This window comes from Neofelis nebulosa, chromosome 4 (genome assembly GCF_028018385.1).
Source record: "Neofelis nebulosa isolate mNeoNeb1 chromosome 4, mNeoNeb1.pri, whole genome shotgun sequence".
Taxonomy (NCBI): domain Eukaryota; kingdom Metazoa; phylum Chordata; class Mammalia; order Carnivora; family Felidae; genus Neofelis; species Neofelis nebulosa.
In genome coordinates, this window is record NC_080785.1 from 24,847,254 (window position 1) to 24,865,435 (window position 18,182).

Sequence of the window (18,182 nt, forward strand, 5' to 3'; positions counted from 1 at the left end):
TAGGACTAGTGACTCTCTGCAGGAGACCGGTTAAGACTGAGCCTGGCCTTCCATGTGTGGCCGGTCCTGGGCACTGCTTGCCAAGCTGCTCTAAATCTCCACGGTCCTTGAGGGCAGCCATGTGCAGCAGGGGGCCTGGACTGATGCATTAAAATAGGAGATCTCCAGCCTTCTGCATGATGGTCATGGTGCCATCATGCCTCCTGGGCCCCAGGAGTTGCCCATGACTCTGAAGAATGGCCCTGCTTCCCGGGCTGGCTGTGATTCCAGAGCTGTGGCCAGGGATGTGGATGACTACGTCGGGGGTCGTTCACGTGCCCAAGTCTCCTCCTGTGGGGGCTGCCGAGATTCCAGGCTCTGGGCTCCACCATGACCAATAAGGACTGCAGACAGCAGGTACTATTTTATTGGGCCTCAAAAGCTTTAAATACAGAAGTGGGGAGGGCTGGTAGGGGGCAGATGTAGACAGGCTGGCATTTGAGAATGGACGTATCAGAGGAATCACATAATCAACAGCCGGACAGAGAACTGGGAAGAAGGGCCATCTGGGACGGAAGTGGGGTACCAGCAGGCAGCTGGCTTTGGGTGTCAGGGTCACGCCCTGTGTTAGGACAAAGTCTTTCATGGTTCTTCCTGATTTGCGGACAACTTTTTAAAAAAAACAAACCTCCGAATAAAAACACAAATTCAGCTGGGAGAGACCGTGGATGGCAGTGCCTGTCATCTCAGAAGACAATGGCCTGCCTCCTGAAAGCCTCGGGTTCACCCACCCCACCCCCAGCCCAGATGCCGCCCCACGAGACATTTCCAGACACTGAAGCAAAGCTGGACCCAATCTACACCCCTGATCTGGGGTCTGGAGCTGAAAACACCCTCCCTGCAGAGGAGGAGGTACTGGTGTGAGCGGGGCCGAGGGCCAGACCCGACTCCCTCCTTAGCGGCTGTAGCCAAACTCATCAGCGTCATCGGCCCGGAAGTCCCCATAGCGCCACAGGTTCAGCTGTGAGAAGACAGAAAGCGACTGTCAGGGAGGTGGGCCCTGCTAAGCTGCTTTCCTCAGCTCCTCCCTGGAGACCCAGAGGCGAAAACTCACCCTAGCACTCTTGGCTGACTCCTGGGCGTTCAGGTACTCTGTGATCTGGAGGGACAAGGGAAGAAAGGGAGGTCACAAAGTGGGTATTTGCAACTGAGCAGCAAGAATGACCCTGGAGACTGCCCAGGTCTGGTCTGCACCACTCTCCTGCTCAGTGGATCACCAGCTCCCTGAGAATAAGATTCAAAGTGCACCATCACACTGGCCTCCTTGCTGTTCCTTGACTCTGTGCTGGCTGTTCCGTCTGCCTGAAATGCTCTTCCCCTCAGGTCTACTTGGCTACCTATCCTGCTCCTTCAGGTCTTTGGTAAAGCATCACCTTCTTAATGAAGCCTCAATGAAAGCCTAATGAAATGACCCCATTGAAAATTCCAATCACCTCTTCCCGCACACTTCTGATATCCTTTATTTCTATCTTCTCTTTTTCCATTGCATTTATCTCCTAACATTCAATTTCATTCATCTAGTATATATGTTGCTGTTTTTGTCAACTCATGCTTGAATGGAGGCTCCACAGGGCAGAAATGGTGCCTCTTGTTCATGGAGATATGTAGGCCCTCCATAAATGCTTGTTGAATGAATGAATGAATGAGTGAACACACGTAGAGTGTTTATCTCAGATGCTGGGCAAAGGAATGTTCTAGACACCAGAGACATTATGGGTAGCTTCACAGGGGAGACAGGGAGATCTCAAAATTCTATAAGGAAACTTACGCTAACTCCCAGGGCAATCTCAAGACACCGGGAGTCTCTAGTGAGAGGACTAAGGGTGTCACACTTCTGTCCACAGACATGGTAGCAATTCACAGTGGGGTCTTGTTCCAAATGAATTACAGCCCTGTATAACCAGTGCCACGGACTCAGAGGGGGAGAAAAAGAGGCCTGGGAAAAGGCGAAGCAATGGGCACAACGGAGAGGGAACGCTCGTTTGAGCGCCATTGGCTCTCATCCCTCCTCTCAGCTGGGTGCTGCACGAGGGCACACGCTTCCCACCAGCCTATCCTGACTTGAGAGGTGCCCTTCCCAACTCCCAGCAAGTGCAGGTAGTTCCTAGGTGCCCACCAGCCCCTCATGGTTTGCCCCGTGAAGCCAGCATGGCTGGGGGCGCTCAACTCATCTCACGATCAGAGGTCTCAGGACGGGCTCCAAGCCCTGGGGGCTGTTCAGACTGGCTGGAGGGCTGGAGGGGCAGAGTCCCTCGGGGCCCCATCCCAGCCGAGCCTGGCTTCAGGTGGCCCTGTGTGCAAGGAGCTGGCTACGGACCCGGCAGGGTATGGGAGAGGGAAGTGAGAAAGGGAGAGGCAGTGACAGGCTATGGACCTCCGGCCACCCTTGGCAAGGCCTTCCAGCCTGCCCCCTAGAGGCACATGCACAGGGCACAGGGACAACCCCCCCCCCCCACCCCCCCCCGGCTCAAATGTACCGCTGCGTTCTCAGCCAAGCCTGCAGCCAATTAATTTGGGATGTAATTAGCTTTTTTTTTTTTTTTTAAACCCCAACAAACCCAAATCCATTATCTTTCCCCAGCAGGAGCAGCAAGATGGAGGGTCCCCTGCTCCCTCACTGGCTGTTGGTGCAGCCCCCAGCCCCTCTGTGACGGTAGTGGGGAGGCATTAGGAGCCTGCCCCTATGCTGGTAGCCCACCTCCACATCACGTACCACTTTCTGGAACTGTTTCTCCTTGCGCACCTCCACCATGACCAGTCCCTCCTTCACCAAGCCCAGCCCCACATCCCCCTTGGAATCAGCAAACTGCAGGGTGACGTGAGGGCAGCCAGCGCTCAGGTGTTCCACGTTGAGCAGGCACTGAGTGTTCTGGATATCCCGCACCACACTGTCCACGGCGTCTGTTCGAGCGTCCTCCTGGGGCAGAGTTGCATGCAGATAAATGGGAGAGAGAAGTGCAAACTTGAAAGATAGCCACGTGGACCCCAGGTCCTGCTCATGGACCTCCTCCAAGCAAGTGTCCAGCAGGTGCCAGCATCTCATTCCCTGCTCAGATCCTAACAAGGAAGGAAACAGCCTTGGGATACAAAGTGCCCCCTCACCTGATCTTGTCCTTTCCCTCGCTGCCACGCCTCCTGCATACATCCCATCCCTATCCCCCACCCCAGTACCGTGCCCACCTGCCTTGTGTCTCGGAGAAAAAGTGGCTTTTGACCATCCCCAACTAACCTCCACTGGCCACCCTGGCTCCCGTCATCCCCCACCTCTGCAGGACTGTGCTCCAGCATACTAACCCCACACAGTCCCTGCTCTGGTGCATTCACTGGCCTCTCAGGCCCTCTCCACACTCACATCTCCCTCCCCCCAGAGACTGCCCCTTGACCTATTTTGTCACCCTCTTCTCCTACTGTTTCTCTTCTGCCCTTCAGCAGATTTCATGAAAAGGCAGAAAATGTTCCATGGCGCAAATTCCTGACCCTACTGTTTGCTCCTCAGCACCCTGCATCTGGCGGCAGCTCCAACCAGGCTTTCAGACTGCTCGCTCTGAGCACCAGGGACCTCCCTCGGTGCCAGAGCCAAGGGTACCCGCCAAGCCTGAGCCTCACCTCCCCGGGGAGCTGGACACTGCAGACCAGCTCCCTGCTTCTGGGAACTGGGTGGCTCTTGACTCTGAGCACATGTTCTCCTCTCTGGGTGCACATTCTGCCTCAGGTTCTTCGTCCCTGGATTGCTGAAGGCTAGCACTTGCCAAGCCTCGCTCTCCTCCCCATCCTGTCTTCCACACGCTCACCTTGTAGGTGCCCATGCTTTTAGCTATGAATCCGCGATTCCAGGGCTTCTTGCTTTCCAAACTGAACACTATCAAGACGCCCGGAGCTCCTACAGCTCCTAATTTCCTCCTTCTTGTCCCCACATCTTGGCCAACAGCAACACAGCCACACATAAGAAACCCAGTCACCTTCTGTTCCTCATTTCCCGCATCCCATCCACAGAGGGCGCTGAGACCTGGCCCCGACGGGCGTGGCCCCGGTTTGGCTGTCACTGTCTCTAGCCTGGACTTCCAAGTTGCTTCCCACTACTCCATCCAGTCTGACAACGCCCCCTGAAGGAACTTTCAGAACCAGATTTGACCACGTCACACCTCTGCTGAAAACCCTTCCCCAAACCCCAGGCCTTTCCCTTCTCATGTCTTGCCACTGCCCACAAGGTCCCTGACTTCCGACTGTGTGGACCAGTCTTTGCCCAAAGTGCCCTGGCCCACCGGGCCCATCCATCTGAAGAACCAGTTCGGACGCTCTGATGCCCCCTCCTCTGTGGCAACTTCCCTCAACTTCCTTGGTCGCTCTCATCTCTCGAGTCCCGTCGCTAACAGACCATTCGTCACTGTTTCCACCTTCTCCTGTCAGTCTGTGAGGGCCGCATCAGTGGCTGAGTGCCACTGGACACGTCCTTTGGAAGGAAGGAAGGAAGGAAGGAAGGAAGGAAGGAAGGAAGATGTGTAGACTCACGTCCTGGGGCACCTGGATGAAGGCGAAGGCATACTCTGTGGCTTGAGCAGGCAGCACACGAGTGCTGAAGGCAGGTGGCAGGGTACCCAGGCGGGTGGATGGCAGGATCTCTCTCTGTAGAGGACACATCGGGCCAAGAACATCACACACTCGATGCCCCCTTGGCTCTCACAGGACAACTCTGGTGGCTGGGCCTCCGAGAGTTCTAACTCAGGTCCTCCCACCATGACTTGCTTCCACTCAGCCCTGTGCACAGGCTTGCCCAGTCAGTGACGTCTTGGGGGAACATGCCCCGCTCGCCCCTGCAGTAGGCGGTCGGCCGTGACTCACACCTTCTCACCCTGGGCCCGGTGTTGGCACACCTGGTGGCTCTACAAAAATAATCGGTTTGATAACTGGTATCTAACTAACCTCTACCTCTGTTTTTTTCCAACGCCTTCCCTCTGGGACATGGGTTCCTTGAATATGTTTCCACTGGCCAGGGGGCGCTCTGCTGGGAAAGCACACCTAGACAAGGGGCCCTACAGTCCTGCGACCTGGCAGGACCTCTTCTTTTGTGTATCCCCTGGTGGCAGGTTGGGAGCATGGCCCAACTCTGGGCTGCTGCTAATCGACCCTCAACCTTAGTCCCTGAGGAAAGCAGATGACCATCGTCACGCCTCGGGAGTGGCATGGTTCTGAACTACAACCTTCTCTCCTACTTGCTTTTCCCCAGAGGGAATCCCCCAGAACTGTCGACAGACTCCCAGGTGCAGCCACCTTGTGACTCCCTTCCCAGAAAGCCTTGGTTTGGGGATGTCCTGGGAATTGGCACACAAGCACCTAGTCAAGCCTGAGGACCAGGAACCGTGTGGGGTGTGGAGGGCCTCCACCGGCCCTTTCTTCAGAGAGGTTGGGCAGAAGATGAGGAACCGTGGGTGTGGCTGGGCACTCATCCGTGGGGCCTGGAAAGGAGACTTCTCAGCTCTCAAAAACCTCTGACCAGAGACATCAGTTTGGCCCAGTCGCTCAGGGGTCAGTGACGTGTTCCCCGAACAGTAGAGATGCCCACATGCTCACTGTTCTATCAGCAAGTGGTTTCACAGCTTCGAGGGACCTTTGAGAGGTCAGAGGGACTTGACCTAGGGGACTACTGTGCTGAATGGCCCTTGGCAGCCACCTGGCGCCCCTCCCTTGCCTGCTCATCCGCTTTCCGGTTTCCCACACTCACATTGCCATAGTCAATGTAGAAGACGTGCACTCTGGCAGGAGACTCGACTTTCTCCACTCGGGCGCGGTACCTGCAATGGCATCGTGGGAAGAGCTCAAGGGAGAGCCTTGAAGAGCCTGGCCTCCCTGGAGCCTCAGTGATAGCAGGGCTGGGATACACCATTTCCCTGCCCAGGGCTCAGAGTGAACACCCAAGGGGGTCGCAGAGGGCAGCTCTCAGACTCCACTAAGGCCTAGGCTCGCGGCGCTGTGGCCACCATCTAATGGAATCAGAGCATAGCTGGGAGCAGAGGGAGGGAGAAGGGAGCATGTGAAGCAGATTAATGTGTCCTTGGGGCATAAAGCAACAAGACTAATGACTAGATTGATGTCTGCTGTTTAAACCCAGCACACTAAACAGCGGCTGTAATTAGCCGGCAGATCTGTCTGGGAGGCCGCAGCAGGGAACACATCCAAGTCACTTCGTCACCCAGGGAAAGCCATGGGCCCTACTCTTGGTAGATCAGACGCGAGTGACCTTCCTGCAGCCTGTGAGTGCGCCCGCTCATGTCCCAGACAGCCAGGGTGGAGGGTGGGGTGGCTGATCTGGGCTCACTGAGAACCAGCCTCTGCCCTCACCACCCCACGTGACATCATTTCTCCCGTGTGGGGTAAGGGGAGTGTCAGTCCCAGCCAGCCAGCTAGGGCTCCCCCGACAGGGTTTCCCAGGATTGAGGAGAGACACCACTTCTGTACTCCAGAGGCTTGACTGGGCTGCAGGAAAATCACAGGCCCCAGATGGGCTGCAGGCAATGAAGAGGCCCACACTGGAGAGCTGGCCAAGTGAAACCAGGTGGCTAAGGCAAATGCCTGAAGTCTACCTGGTAGCTCTGTAGGCCTGTGCCCTGAGGACAGACCTGCAACTGCTCCTGCTTAAGACTCTTTGCTCTGCTCAGGTACAAGTGGCTTACCATTCTCCATCTACAAACTTGGCAATACAGAATTCTCCCCGGCGGGGGGCATAGGAGCCTTCGACAGGAGGGTGGCTGGCGATGTCGTTTCGCATGTTCTCCATCAGCTTCTCTAGCTGGGTGCCTGTAGGGGAGGAAGACGTAGTGAGACCTGGGCGCCATGTTCTCTAGATGGGGCCGGGGAGCAGGCAGCATGTGGAATTCTGTAGGTCGCCCGTGGCACTGGCTTGCCCCATTCCGTAGGGAAGTCCTCTGTGGCATCTGCTCAAGAGGTTCATGTGGTCTTCAAAAGTGGAACGGGGGCTTGCTGACTCCTCAGAGGCACACATCTTCCTTCCAACCTCGGCTCTCCAACCTACTGGCCGTGGCAGTGGCAGCCCTCGGGAATGTTCCTTGGGCTCTGCTTAAGGAGGTGGAGAAAGCATGGGGGTGTGAAGCAAAGCCAACCAGCCTCGTTCTGGGTGGAAGCAGCCCAGCTTAATTCCTACAAGGGCTGGCCCCGGCCTGGGTCACAGAGGCGGTGACTGACAGCAGCCGCTCTTTGCTATGTCTCCCAGGGGGAAACACAGAAATGAGGGATGGCCCCCACCCAACCCTGGACAAGGAAAGGGCCTCAGGCTACTCTGACCTCGCCCACCCTGTGAAGTACATGCAAAAGCAAACTTTGGTATTTCCAGGCTGGGGTTCCAAGCTCTCAGCCCAACCCGGGGCCCTCTTCGACTCGGGGAGACAGTCTCCTTCCCTGCCTATCTTACTGAATCCCTTGCTCTTTCCTGCTGGTCCTTCCCAAATCCTGAGTCCCTGCCACTCGTCAGCTGGTCATCACCAGGTTTGGCAACACCTAGGGTCCTCTCAGGTTCCCTCCTTGCTCCTTCCTGTTGTGTCCCCACCCCCCATGCCGCTAAGCACCGGTCCCCAGTGGCTTTACCCTTCCATCCCTCTTGGCCCTGATTCTAGCTCTGCATCAAGCCCCACCGTGCCCCCTTTGCTCTCTGAGGTGAGGGTAGCTGGGTTCGTGTGGTGTGGGTACAGGATTCTTCTCTCCACCTCCAGGGCCCGAAGCCACACCGTCACAGGTGCCTAACACATGTTGGCTTTTGGCACACTTGTCACAGTTGGCCTTATACGTTCCCTGTCTGGGTTTATGTGTCTGCCACTACACTGTGAGCTCCTTCAGGGCACAGACCATTGCTCACTTGGTTCTGTTTACTCTTTCAAGGTCTAGTAAATCTGCCGCATGGAGGGTGCTTAAGAATTCAACTGTATCGAGGATGCACTCTGCGTAGGCACACAAGGACGTGTCCACTCGTGGGCCTCTGCGTAGCCCACTGTCCCAGCATTCATGAGTCTCGGTTTCAGAACACAGGCTTTTGTGAAGAAGCAGTTGCCCTTCCCCCACCCAGCAGTACACCCTCTACACAGACAAATTCCTTCTATATGTGGTCTATTTTTATTTTTTATTTTTTTGCTCCAAGGCAACAGAAGCAGACTTTGCCTCCCGCAAACAGGTCCCTGCACAGAGTCTGGCTGGTCATTTACAGCTAATGGCAATGCTTTCATCATTTCATTAGATCCTTCCTGAAGGCAGGCTTTAATTAAGAGAAGAGAGACAGGGCAAGAGGATGTCCCCTAAGAGAGGATGAAAGGTTTCAGAAGAGGGAGGCTGTACATGCTCAAGTTTATTTTCATGGATTTTTATGGAACCAACTGAGGTCAGGGTTTTCTCTGGAGCCCACTGCAGCCCTCCAGGTGGCGTGCCAACAAGCGCCTCACTCCCTTCTCCACTGTTCCAAGAATACATGGTTTCCCCCTGGTTTCCTTTGGCCGTATTTTCTGCCTTGGCCACCACTTGGTACAGGGTCCTGGCTCCCTACAGCTGCAGAGACAGCTGGCAGGGTAGAGGGCATGCACAGGAAGCCTCTGAAATTACAGAGACTATGTGGCCGAAGGCCTTGAACCCTCAAGTTTTGTCCCCTCGAGACTTCAGGACCTGGTGTTATCCAAGGTGGGTCCTACCTCACAGGATGCAGAGGCCAGGTAGAGCCGGCCAGGGAGCTGCTGTCCCTTGGGCAGGGCCTTCTTTGAGTTCCCTTTCCCCTGAGCTTCCTGAGGGCCATCCTTTCTGGCTCCTGTGCTCAGAAACCGATCTCCTTCCTACCCAGGCCACCACTGAAAGACTCCTTGCCTCATCACACCACCCAGACCTGGCAATGCCAGGCCACTGTGCAGCAGGACTGCAGCTGACCTCAAGGGGAACCTAATCCTGAAGGCTCATCAGCCCATCTCTCCGCCTGCTAGCTTTCCCCCCTCCCAAGTACAGCCAGACGAGGGCTTGGAAAGGTTGGTTTTCCTCGGTGAAATAACATCGCCACAAAAGCAGCTGCCTGGGAAATATCATTAGAGGGGAAGTGGCTGGCATGAGGCTGATGATCTGGAGTGGGCCTGGCAGGGGGCACAGGAGGCCAGGCAGAGCCGTACCCTGCCACCCACGGGACTGCCTTGGGTGCCAGCGACATCTTCGGGCCCCTCTGCTTTGCAAGGATCTGGCTCCTTGGACGCAGAGGCAGCTCTAAAAAGCCTTTTCCTTTGCCCTCAACTAAAATGGTTCCCTGCACAGGGTATCAATGAGAGGAGGGAGGTCAGGGTAGACAGAGCAAATGCAGTGGGGGTAGGAAGTCCATCTAGAGGGGTCACAGGGCCACCACCGTGAGAGTGACCTCTACCGTCCTCTCTGCTCCAGAAGCCTGAGGTCTCTGCAGAGAAGGCCCTGGCCACAGTGTACATCACTTGAAGGCAGGAGGAAGGAGGATGGAGAGAGAGGGTCCTTCAGAAAGATTGCCCGGGGATGACTTCCCTAGAGCGCCGCCTGTTTCCATGGCAACTGACTACCACTCAGGGCTATGGTAACCTCTAGAGAAGGAGAAGCCCCAGAAAAAAAAAAGCCCAGGCTCCTCTCCTCCTGCTGCCTTCCCAAGGAAGCTGAGGGGGAGGAGGGCCAAGTGAAGCTGGTTTGTGCTTCCTGACCACACATAGAGACAATCTGTTCTTTGCTTCCTGATACACTCCGAGGGCTACAAATCCCCACGCCCAGCCCAGCCAGGAGTGTCCGAGAGCAAAACAATTTCCTGAGCATCTCCAAATACCACCTAGACAAGACAGGCTACCTCACCAGCCCTCAGAGGACCTGCTTGGCCTTGCCCATGCCAGGGCTCACTGGCAGTGCATGTAATGAGCCCCAGAGCAGCGCACGGGGCCCGGGGGATGGGGAGCAGCCACAGACTGGGAGAGGTCCCCGGAACGTGTGGGCTGTGCCCCTCCCTCCCACTGAGCAGAGTGGGTTCTGGGGGTAGCATACTCACCGGTCTCCACATCCTGCACGTAGAAATGCAGGTCGTCAGTGATCTCCGTCACAAACACGGGCTTGTAGCTGGCCGAACGCTCCTTCTCCTCTAGCACGGGCGCTACCTCCTCCACGGGCTGCTCCTCATAGTGGGCCCAGACCTGCATGTGCGGGCAGCAAAGGGTGGGGGGTGGGAGGTTTAGAAGTGAAGCCAGAAAAAACGCAGGAAAAGGTCTTTGGGCAAGTGGGGTCACCCCTGGGGTGAAGGAGTGCGGAGGTCATCGCAGGGCACTCACGTCACACTGGCCTGAGTCCCTAGACCTCTCGTATGTCTGAGTGGGTAAGGAGAGTACTCTGAAATTCTTCTGATTGATCAGCTCTCAAATTCTGGCAGGTGTCAGAAGCAACTGGGGAGCTTATTAAAAATGCTGGTCCCTGGGTCCCAACGCAGGTATGTCAAGTTAGGGTCTGTTGTAACTGCACCCAGAGAAAGTGAAGCAAACCAAAGCAGACTATCAGGCAATCCTCATGCAAACCAGAGCGTGAGAACCTTGGTGTCGCGGTTCTGGGACCCCACTTCCCACTCTGACATCACTCAGTAGGGGTCACTGAACTCTTGAGGCCTTCGCACCGCCCAGGGCCATGGCACTCCGAAGCTCTCCAAGTGACAGCCCCGGGCCACGGAGGGGAGGGCTTGTCACTGTTCAGGAATGCCTTGCCTCAGCAACTTCTGTGTCCTCACCTCAAGCAGGTTGCTCTGACCCCAGCTCAGAAGCTGGGCCACTCCCCTCCACCCTCGCCTTCCTCCTCCTCCCCTGGCCCTGCACTGTCAGGGCTGCAGCGGCTCAGAAGCTGATTCGATGTGACGGTGCATCAAGTCCGATCCCGCGGCCAGGAGATTATCCCGGTAGTGAAGCCTGTCAGAGCAGGAGAGGGCGGGGCTGTCCAGTTGAGCAGCAAGAAGGGGGTGAGGGACTGGACCACACACGGAGTCCCACAGTCACACAAGAACAGGGGGTAATAAACGTATTAGCCAAAACATACATGCTTACTAGGTGCCAGGCGCCATTCTAAACATTCTCCAAGTATTAATTCCTTTAATCCGTACGACAACCCTTTGAGTAAGTATTAACATTACCCTGTTTTATAAAGGAGGGACCAGAGGCACCCAGGCTTGCTAGAAGTAGCAGGACCAGGATCTGAACCTGGACACCCAGGTGCTAGGGATCTTCAAGCTTCAAGGTCCTCAAGGGGACATTTTGGCATTGACCGGGCCTCTAGACACAGAGGGAAAGGTTGTAGGTGGGAGATGTGGGCTCTTGTCCTTCAATTTGCTGTTTGACTTCAGTCAAGCCACAGACCTCCTGCATCTCCTTTTCTTCCTTGCAAGAGGGAAGAGGCCCCTGGAACCTGTGGGCTGTGCCACATGACCACAGAATCACTCAGCTGACCTGCGGATCCCTGGATGGCACGAGGAAGCAGCCCAAGGACAGGGATGTCTGAATTACTGAACCTTCTTTGGGTCCCACCTGCAGAGGCTACACTCCTGCCTTTCATGCGGTGTGCTCACACTCTTCCACTGGAAGGGGACACTGAGGACCAGGGCCCTGAGAACTGGAATGAGCAACAGGGGCTGCGCCTGAGGGAGGCTGCCAGGGAACGGCCGAGGGGGATGGGAGAGACGTCACCCGGGCCCAAACCTCGGCCAGCCACACGCAGTAGTGCCCTTGCCTTCTGCCATCTGAGGTCAGACTCTAACCCAAACAGGTCTCCCCTCTCACTCTCTCCCAGCACCAGTCCCGGCGCAGCTGCCCCCTTAATCCCTGGCGTCTGGACACCTCTGCTTTCCACGTGCCGAGGACTGGCGGCCACGGGAAAGGAGGCAAAGAGCAGGACTTCAACTCAGATCAGATCAGAGACTCCTGGCCCATGGGCGTCTCTAGCCTTCGGACTTCCCTGTGAAAGGGCCTCTCCCATTGGAGGCCACGGCACAGACTGCTGGGAGCACTCTGGGGGACCACCCACGGTTACTTCCCGTTCCAAGGCCCACATCCTGTTGAGGTAGACTTTCTCTCTGAGCCCTGCTAGGGGAAAGTTCCCCAGGGGGGGTGACAACTCAGTCAGTCCTAGCCTCTCTGGGACCTCTGCAGCTCGAGGACCGACGGGACTCTCACTGAGACACAGGACTGTCAGTACTGCCTCAACTAAGCTGAAGCCAAGTGCTGCCTCCCCCCACCAGCCAGTACCTACCCTCCCTCCAACCCCTCAGCCTTCCTTCTGCCCCACCCCCAGGCAGTGGGCCCTTCTCCCATCTACCTCGCTCTTCTGGCTCCCTCCCAGGTGCAGCCAGCACGTCTCAGACGTTGGCCTGGAGTGGGCCTGAGGCTCAGAGCCGTTCTGGGCTCCATCCTAACCCTGCCCTGCTTCCCTCGGCTGTGGGGGCTGTGGGGAAGGAGTCTCCTCAGCGGTGGTGATGAACTGGGAACAGACTGACAGCGGGGGAGCAGGAACTGCTAATGACTCCTCAAGTAAATGCGCCTTGGGCGACAGCATCAGGTTTCCTCCTTGGGGAGAAGGGTGGAGCTCCTCTGCAGGCAGGCTCAGGTGGGCAGCAAGATGGAGGTCACGGATGATGCAAACAAAAGCCTCAGGGACGGCCTGCAGGCCTCTTGCTCCCACAAGGAGTGTGGCAGTGGGGCCAGTCCAGTGACAAGGTCCCACAGCTCACTGGTAGGAGGGGCACAGCAGGGTGTACCCCCCGCTGCCTGCCAAGGTGAAAAGACACCAGAAGGATGAGATTGCCAAAGGGTAGGACAGGGAGAGCTGCTCCTCAGATAAAGGAACTCCATTTCTAAGAGGGAGCTGGCTTGGCCCCTTGAATAGTGGAGCCCTGCAGGTTTCCCTCAGGAGATGGAGGTGACCATCTGTTCCCTGGGACCTAGCCACCAGCAAGCCGGTAAACGTAGTAGCCCGGCTAGGTGGCTTCTTGGTGGGAAGGAGACAGTCAGCTGAGAGCTTGGCCCACCCTTAGAACAAGGGCACGTTTTGCCCATAATGGCTTATGTTGCCTTTCTGCAAACTGGGGCAGAGGGGACAGACACACTGGCGGGCACCTGCCAGACGGGTGCCACTTCCCTACAGCCATCCCTAGCCCTCTCACAGTTCAGATCTCTGCCAAGGAGCCTGTTTTGGGGAATTCCCAGGAGGGATGCTCCTCATCCTGGACCGATGAGGCGATGACAAAGAAGACCCAAAGACCCCTTCCAGAGAGAACAGTAATTGTGTGTGCACAGAATCAGTGCCTTATGGCTCTCCCTCCAGGCTCTGGGCAGATGGAAGAGCTGGGGAAGGACCTGCGTGGCCAAGATGCCGACCGGAGGATGGGACGCTGAAGCTGGGAATGCTCTTGGCCTTCGGTGCAGGCAAGCCTGAACTGGGTCTAAGCAGCAGGGCCTAGGCATGCTGGGAGACCCACCCAAGAGGGCTCTGCTTTGCTCTGGGAAAACCTCCGGACTGCATTAATGTGGAAAGGCCTTTCCCAGCTCCTCTGATTCGTGGTAGGGTTTGTGGTCAGGCTGGGGGCCAGGATGGCACTGTGTCCTGAGGCGGGGCCCCTTGGTAACCCCTCCGTGACCCTGGCCTTAGACCTAGGTGGGGGAATGGGCAAGGGAGGCGGCTCCTTCCTCCCTTCTCTGTTCTATTGCTGCTCTGTCATGCCAGTTCCTGTCTACATTGTGGGGCCAGGTCAGGGGCATAGGCTCTCTCCTCCTGTCCTCACCCGTCCCTGGCCCTCCCTCTTTCCTGTACTCCCTCCCCAGGGAGTCCCAGATCCTCTTTCTGGCAGGAGACTGGGGATGTGAACTGAGGCTCCACTGGCTGGAGGCCTTCCTTTCTAAATCCTATTTAATATCTCCGCTCAATAGGCTCCAAGGGTGGGGCTGGCTCGGGGCCAGGGTTGTGGAGGCCTTCAAGATCTCAGTGGGGAAGACAAGCTCAATAAAAGGCGATCAATGGCCAACTCAGCCCTGTCCAGGGCTCTGCTGGGGCAGAAGAGGGGGGCCGAGGAGGGAGGGCAGTTCTGGTGCCTGCCATCTGTGTTTCCCTCTTTGGTCCACAGACCCACCCAGGATTCCTGGAGGAGGAGGGGGTAACCTGGCATTAGCTTCCTGTAGAGGAAGAGGAGGGCCCAACCAGCATCTTCATGAGGAGAGAAGTCTGCAGGGCACAGGGAGGAATCAGGCCCAGCAGGGAGGCAGTTAAGTTCTCATGGAAGGGAAGCTAGCATTGCCAGGTTCCCTCAGATCCGCTAACAAATGTGCACACACATAATCACATTCCCCAAAGACATCTGCATGCTCTTAGTCTCACAAAATCTCTCAGCATTACCTTTCCTTGGTTAGCTCACAGGTACCACCATGATCCCTTAGCCACATGTGCCTGTCTCCGGACAGCTAAGGCAGCCCTCATGGGGTCACAAGTGAGGCAAGGTTGGAGATCCTTGCCTCCATCCTGGGAATACCTCAGATATGCAGCAACTACCAAATTCTCTCATCTGAGTCCAGCCAACTCTGAGGGCGCTGCAGTGCTACACACACACACACACACACACACACACACACACACACACACACACCGCTCCTGGGAACCAGCCCCACCGGAAGAGGCAAGGCATACTAGGTTCTGCCACGACCCCCCGAAGAGGATGGGATGTGCGGGACAGGGACCCAGCAGGCAGGCAAGCTCTTGCACTGAGTAGCGCACTGCATTTTAATTGGACTGGAACAAAACCACGCAGCCTGTGGAAGTAATTAATCACTGGTAATTACTCCTCAACATCATCATGTGGCAAGAGTGAAACGATGACCTGGGCTCTTTCAGACAAATCCACTGCGTAGGAAATAGTGGTGCCCAGTACAACACCCACCAAGGCACCCATTCCTCCACCTCAGGCCAGATTCCCCTCTGTCTTCTCTTGGGTCCCTTTGGGGTCTCTAATCTCAGAGAACAGAGGGTCACTCAGACCCGAAGAGGCTCGTGTGCTGAGTGACTAAGGGAGCAGGGCCTGGGGGCAGAGACGCTTTCAGAATCTGGGCTTTAGAGGCCGGTGCTTGCCACGCTGACCCCCTGCTGCTAATTCTTTGGTGAAGGTTCAGCCCTTTGCACACAAGGCCCCAGCACCACGTCTCAGCCTTTCCCTTCAGTAGGCACAGGACACGGGGCTGGCAGTCTTAAGTTCAGCTCTCACTAACAGGAAAGCCAAGAGGAAGCTCCTTTGCAGTAGGGGCTAAGGTTGCCTGCTTCCCCATCACTCTAGGAAGACAGGGTTTACTGTGAGCAGAACTGGGACAAGGAAGGGTGGAAGTGTCCTCAGAGGCCTCATGGTGGCCTATTCCTCCAAGACAGGGACAGTCCCTCTCACCTGTCCCAAGATTTGTGGGTCACCACTCCCTACAGTTCTTCCACTCTCATTAGGGTTGGTCACCTGTCCCAATCCCCAGGGGACGGGAAGAAAAGACAGAGAGATCTAGGCAGGAGTCCCTGGGCCAGTGCCTGAAGGAAGACAGCTGGGAAGGACCCAGTGAGGAGGTGGCTGCTCTGGGTTGGAAGAGAATGAGGAGCCTCTGGGCCCTGATGCCCCCTACTCCTTTTGGCAGGTGTCTGGGCCTTGACTTTGGGAGGCGAGTTGCAAGCCAGATGGCTGCCCCATGGGGAAGGAAACGTTTATTCCTGGAACAAATTTATGGCTCAGCATGGCTGTCCCATGAAATCCTCCTCAAGCTCAGAGAAGCCCTGACAAATTGGTGGCTGGCTGATTTATCCCCATTATCAGGGCTGGACTATAAGTCAGTGGCGACAGGCTGAGTCGGGGGGTGCCAAGCCCAGCTCCCACCACCAAACCACTGGGTTCCTTAATCGTCCATTTGTTTCCAAAAGCTGCTTTCCGACCCACCCTCCTTGTCTCTTCAATGCAGTGTCTGCAGAGACTGATGGGCTATAAATCTGCTGTCCTAACAGCTTTATGCATCTCCTGGGGTAGCTTCCAAAATGGGCTTCCCTACAGGGCGATGCGAAGGAAATTCAGAAGTGGGCTGCGGGTCGCCCAGCTGCTCCGAGGGCAGCACAGAAGGGTCCGGGCTGGCGAAGGGAGGACTCCCCAGTCTCCTGCTCACAAGGGGCTCTCCCAGGCACTCCTCTCATGGCTCCAAGGTCACCTTCCAGACAGCTTTCTCCTCCACCAGGTCCACCAGAGGAGGCCTGTGGCTGACGAAGCCTAAGCTGGCAGCCTCTCCCTCGGTCACGTGTGGCTCCTGACGTGGGGTCTGAGACCAACACCAACTGGGGTCCCTCAGGTGGGGGATAACCGCTCTGTCTGTTGTGTGGAGGCAGTGGTGTTGGGAGGGGCGGGAAGGCAGGAAGTCTGAGCTCTGGGGTGGCGCCCACCTCCTCCCCGGCCAGGCCCGATTCCACACCCGTACCTTTTCTTTCTTCTGCTTGGCGGCCTCCTCAGCAGACAGCAGGGATTTGTAGTAGGAGCTGCGCTCAGCAGTGAAGTGGACCTTGGAGAGTGAGTGCTCCACCAGCAAGACGGACAGGTTGGCGCCATCGATGTGCAGCCAGCCGATGAAGTTGCCGGCCTTGTCCATGCTCTCCACCTCCACCTCTACCTGGGGAACAGAGAAAGGGGGTGTCAGCCTGCAGGGGGAGGCCCTGGCCAGCTGCCAGGGCGTTCACACCACAGGACAGGAGCGCATTAGGCACAAGAGCAAGAGCTCACTGGAGCTCCAGCACTGCTGACCCTCTTAGAACCCTTCGCTTCAGGTGTGAGTGGGACCTACGCGTTCTAGCCTCTCACACCCCAGAATCATCCTTACAGATACGTCACTGACCAAGCAACTTCAAAACTCCCTTCTTCTCAGATCTTTTGGCAGACAGCTTCTAGGGTAAACTCGGCTCCCCTTAGCTTAAGCAAGGGAGTCTGCGTTAACCGTGTGCGTGTGAGTGCAGCCTGGGGATCGGGAGTGAGACAAGCAGCAGACATAGCTCTGGGAACATCCCACTCTTCTTTAGCGCCCACCCACCCCCGGCTCTTCTAGGAAGACAGGCAGGCCCTGGGGAAGCAAGACAATCCCTGGGGAGAGGGGTGTACAGCTGAAGGAATTAATGCTTAACAGAGGTGATTAAAATGGCTGGATGAGAGCCAGGCAAGGAGAGGAGGGAAGGGGGCAGGTGGGCAGAAGGGTGTGAACAGGGAGTTTACTAACACACGAGGGCATTTGTGGGGTGACCACAGCGGGGGGCTGCTCCTGACAGGGAGTGACTAGAAGGGTGTAATCACTACCATCGGGCCAGTCTTTGGGGCCTTATGCTGTGGCGGAACCTCAGAACCCTCAGGGATCCCTGCAGGGCTCGGGGGCATCTGAGCCTCCTCCACTGAGGGCCTCTCCAAGACCCCGAACCCCAGTACTGACTCTGCTCCTCCAAGAGGGTGGCCTTGATGCCTTGGCCCTTGTGGTAGCTGATCTGCTTCCACCTCATGAAGGCAATGGCCCAGGGTGAATTTCTTCTTTGATTCTCTCCCAACCTCCTCCTTTCTCTGCTAAAAGGGGCTTGTAAAAGTCTTTGCTGCCAAATATGAAGACTTGTATTAATTTAAACAGCTTCAAGCTCGATTAAGCAATAAAATGAATGTCTAAATACCTGGGAATTCTTTGAAGCCCGGGCTGGAGCCAGCAGCAGCAGCCCAGGGCAGAGGGTTAGAGAGGAGAGCGGAGGGAAGGAGAGGGAAGAGAGCAGGGAGAGATGTGGGGGACATGGCACCCGGTAAGTAGACAGAGGTGACTTGGGCATGCAGACAGAAGGCAATGGGGAGAAGAAGGGGTAGGACCAGGAAGGCAGGACCCAGGCTTTTCCCTTTTCTTGAACACCCTCTTCCTACTTAAGGCTTACGGTTAACCCTTCAAGTGGAAATGCAAGTTCAATGATGCCTGAGGTTGGGGTCTGGCCCAGAAGCAGATATGAAGAGTTTATTAGAGCTAGAAAAAAAAAAAAAAAAAAAAGAAAAAAAAAAGATACTATATATAGATCCATTCCAAGCTGACTCTGTAGGTGGGTAGGTAGGTCCCCTATTCCTGGAC

At 56.2% G+C, this 18,182-nt stretch overlaps 1 protein-coding gene across 1 annotated transcript in view; it reads right to left on the reverse strand.

Annotated features, from left to right (window-relative positions):
- Positions 1-384: 384 nt before the first annotated feature.
- The window catches only part of SND1 (staphylococcal nuclease and tudor domain containing 1), a 425,421-nt gene continuing 407,623 nt past the window's right edge, over positions 385-18,182 (reverse strand). The window contains exons 17-24 of the mRNA XM_058724394.1: positions 16,524-16,712; positions 10,067-10,208; positions 6,708-6,831; positions 5,759-5,828; positions 4,549-4,662; positions 2,753-2,956; positions 1,094-1,138; positions 385-1,000 (exon numbers count right to left, since the gene is read on the reverse strand). Of these exons, the coding sequence (XP_058580377.1) occupies positions 935-1,000; positions 1,094-1,138; positions 2,753-2,956; positions 4,549-4,662; positions 5,759-5,828; positions 6,708-6,831; positions 10,067-10,208; positions 16,524-16,712 (954 nt within the window). The 3' untranslated portion in view covers positions 385-934. The remainder of the gene's footprint in view (positions 1,001-1,093; positions 1,139-2,752; positions 2,957-4,548; positions 4,663-5,758; positions 5,829-6,707; positions 6,832-10,066; positions 10,209-16,523; positions 16,713-18,182) is intronic.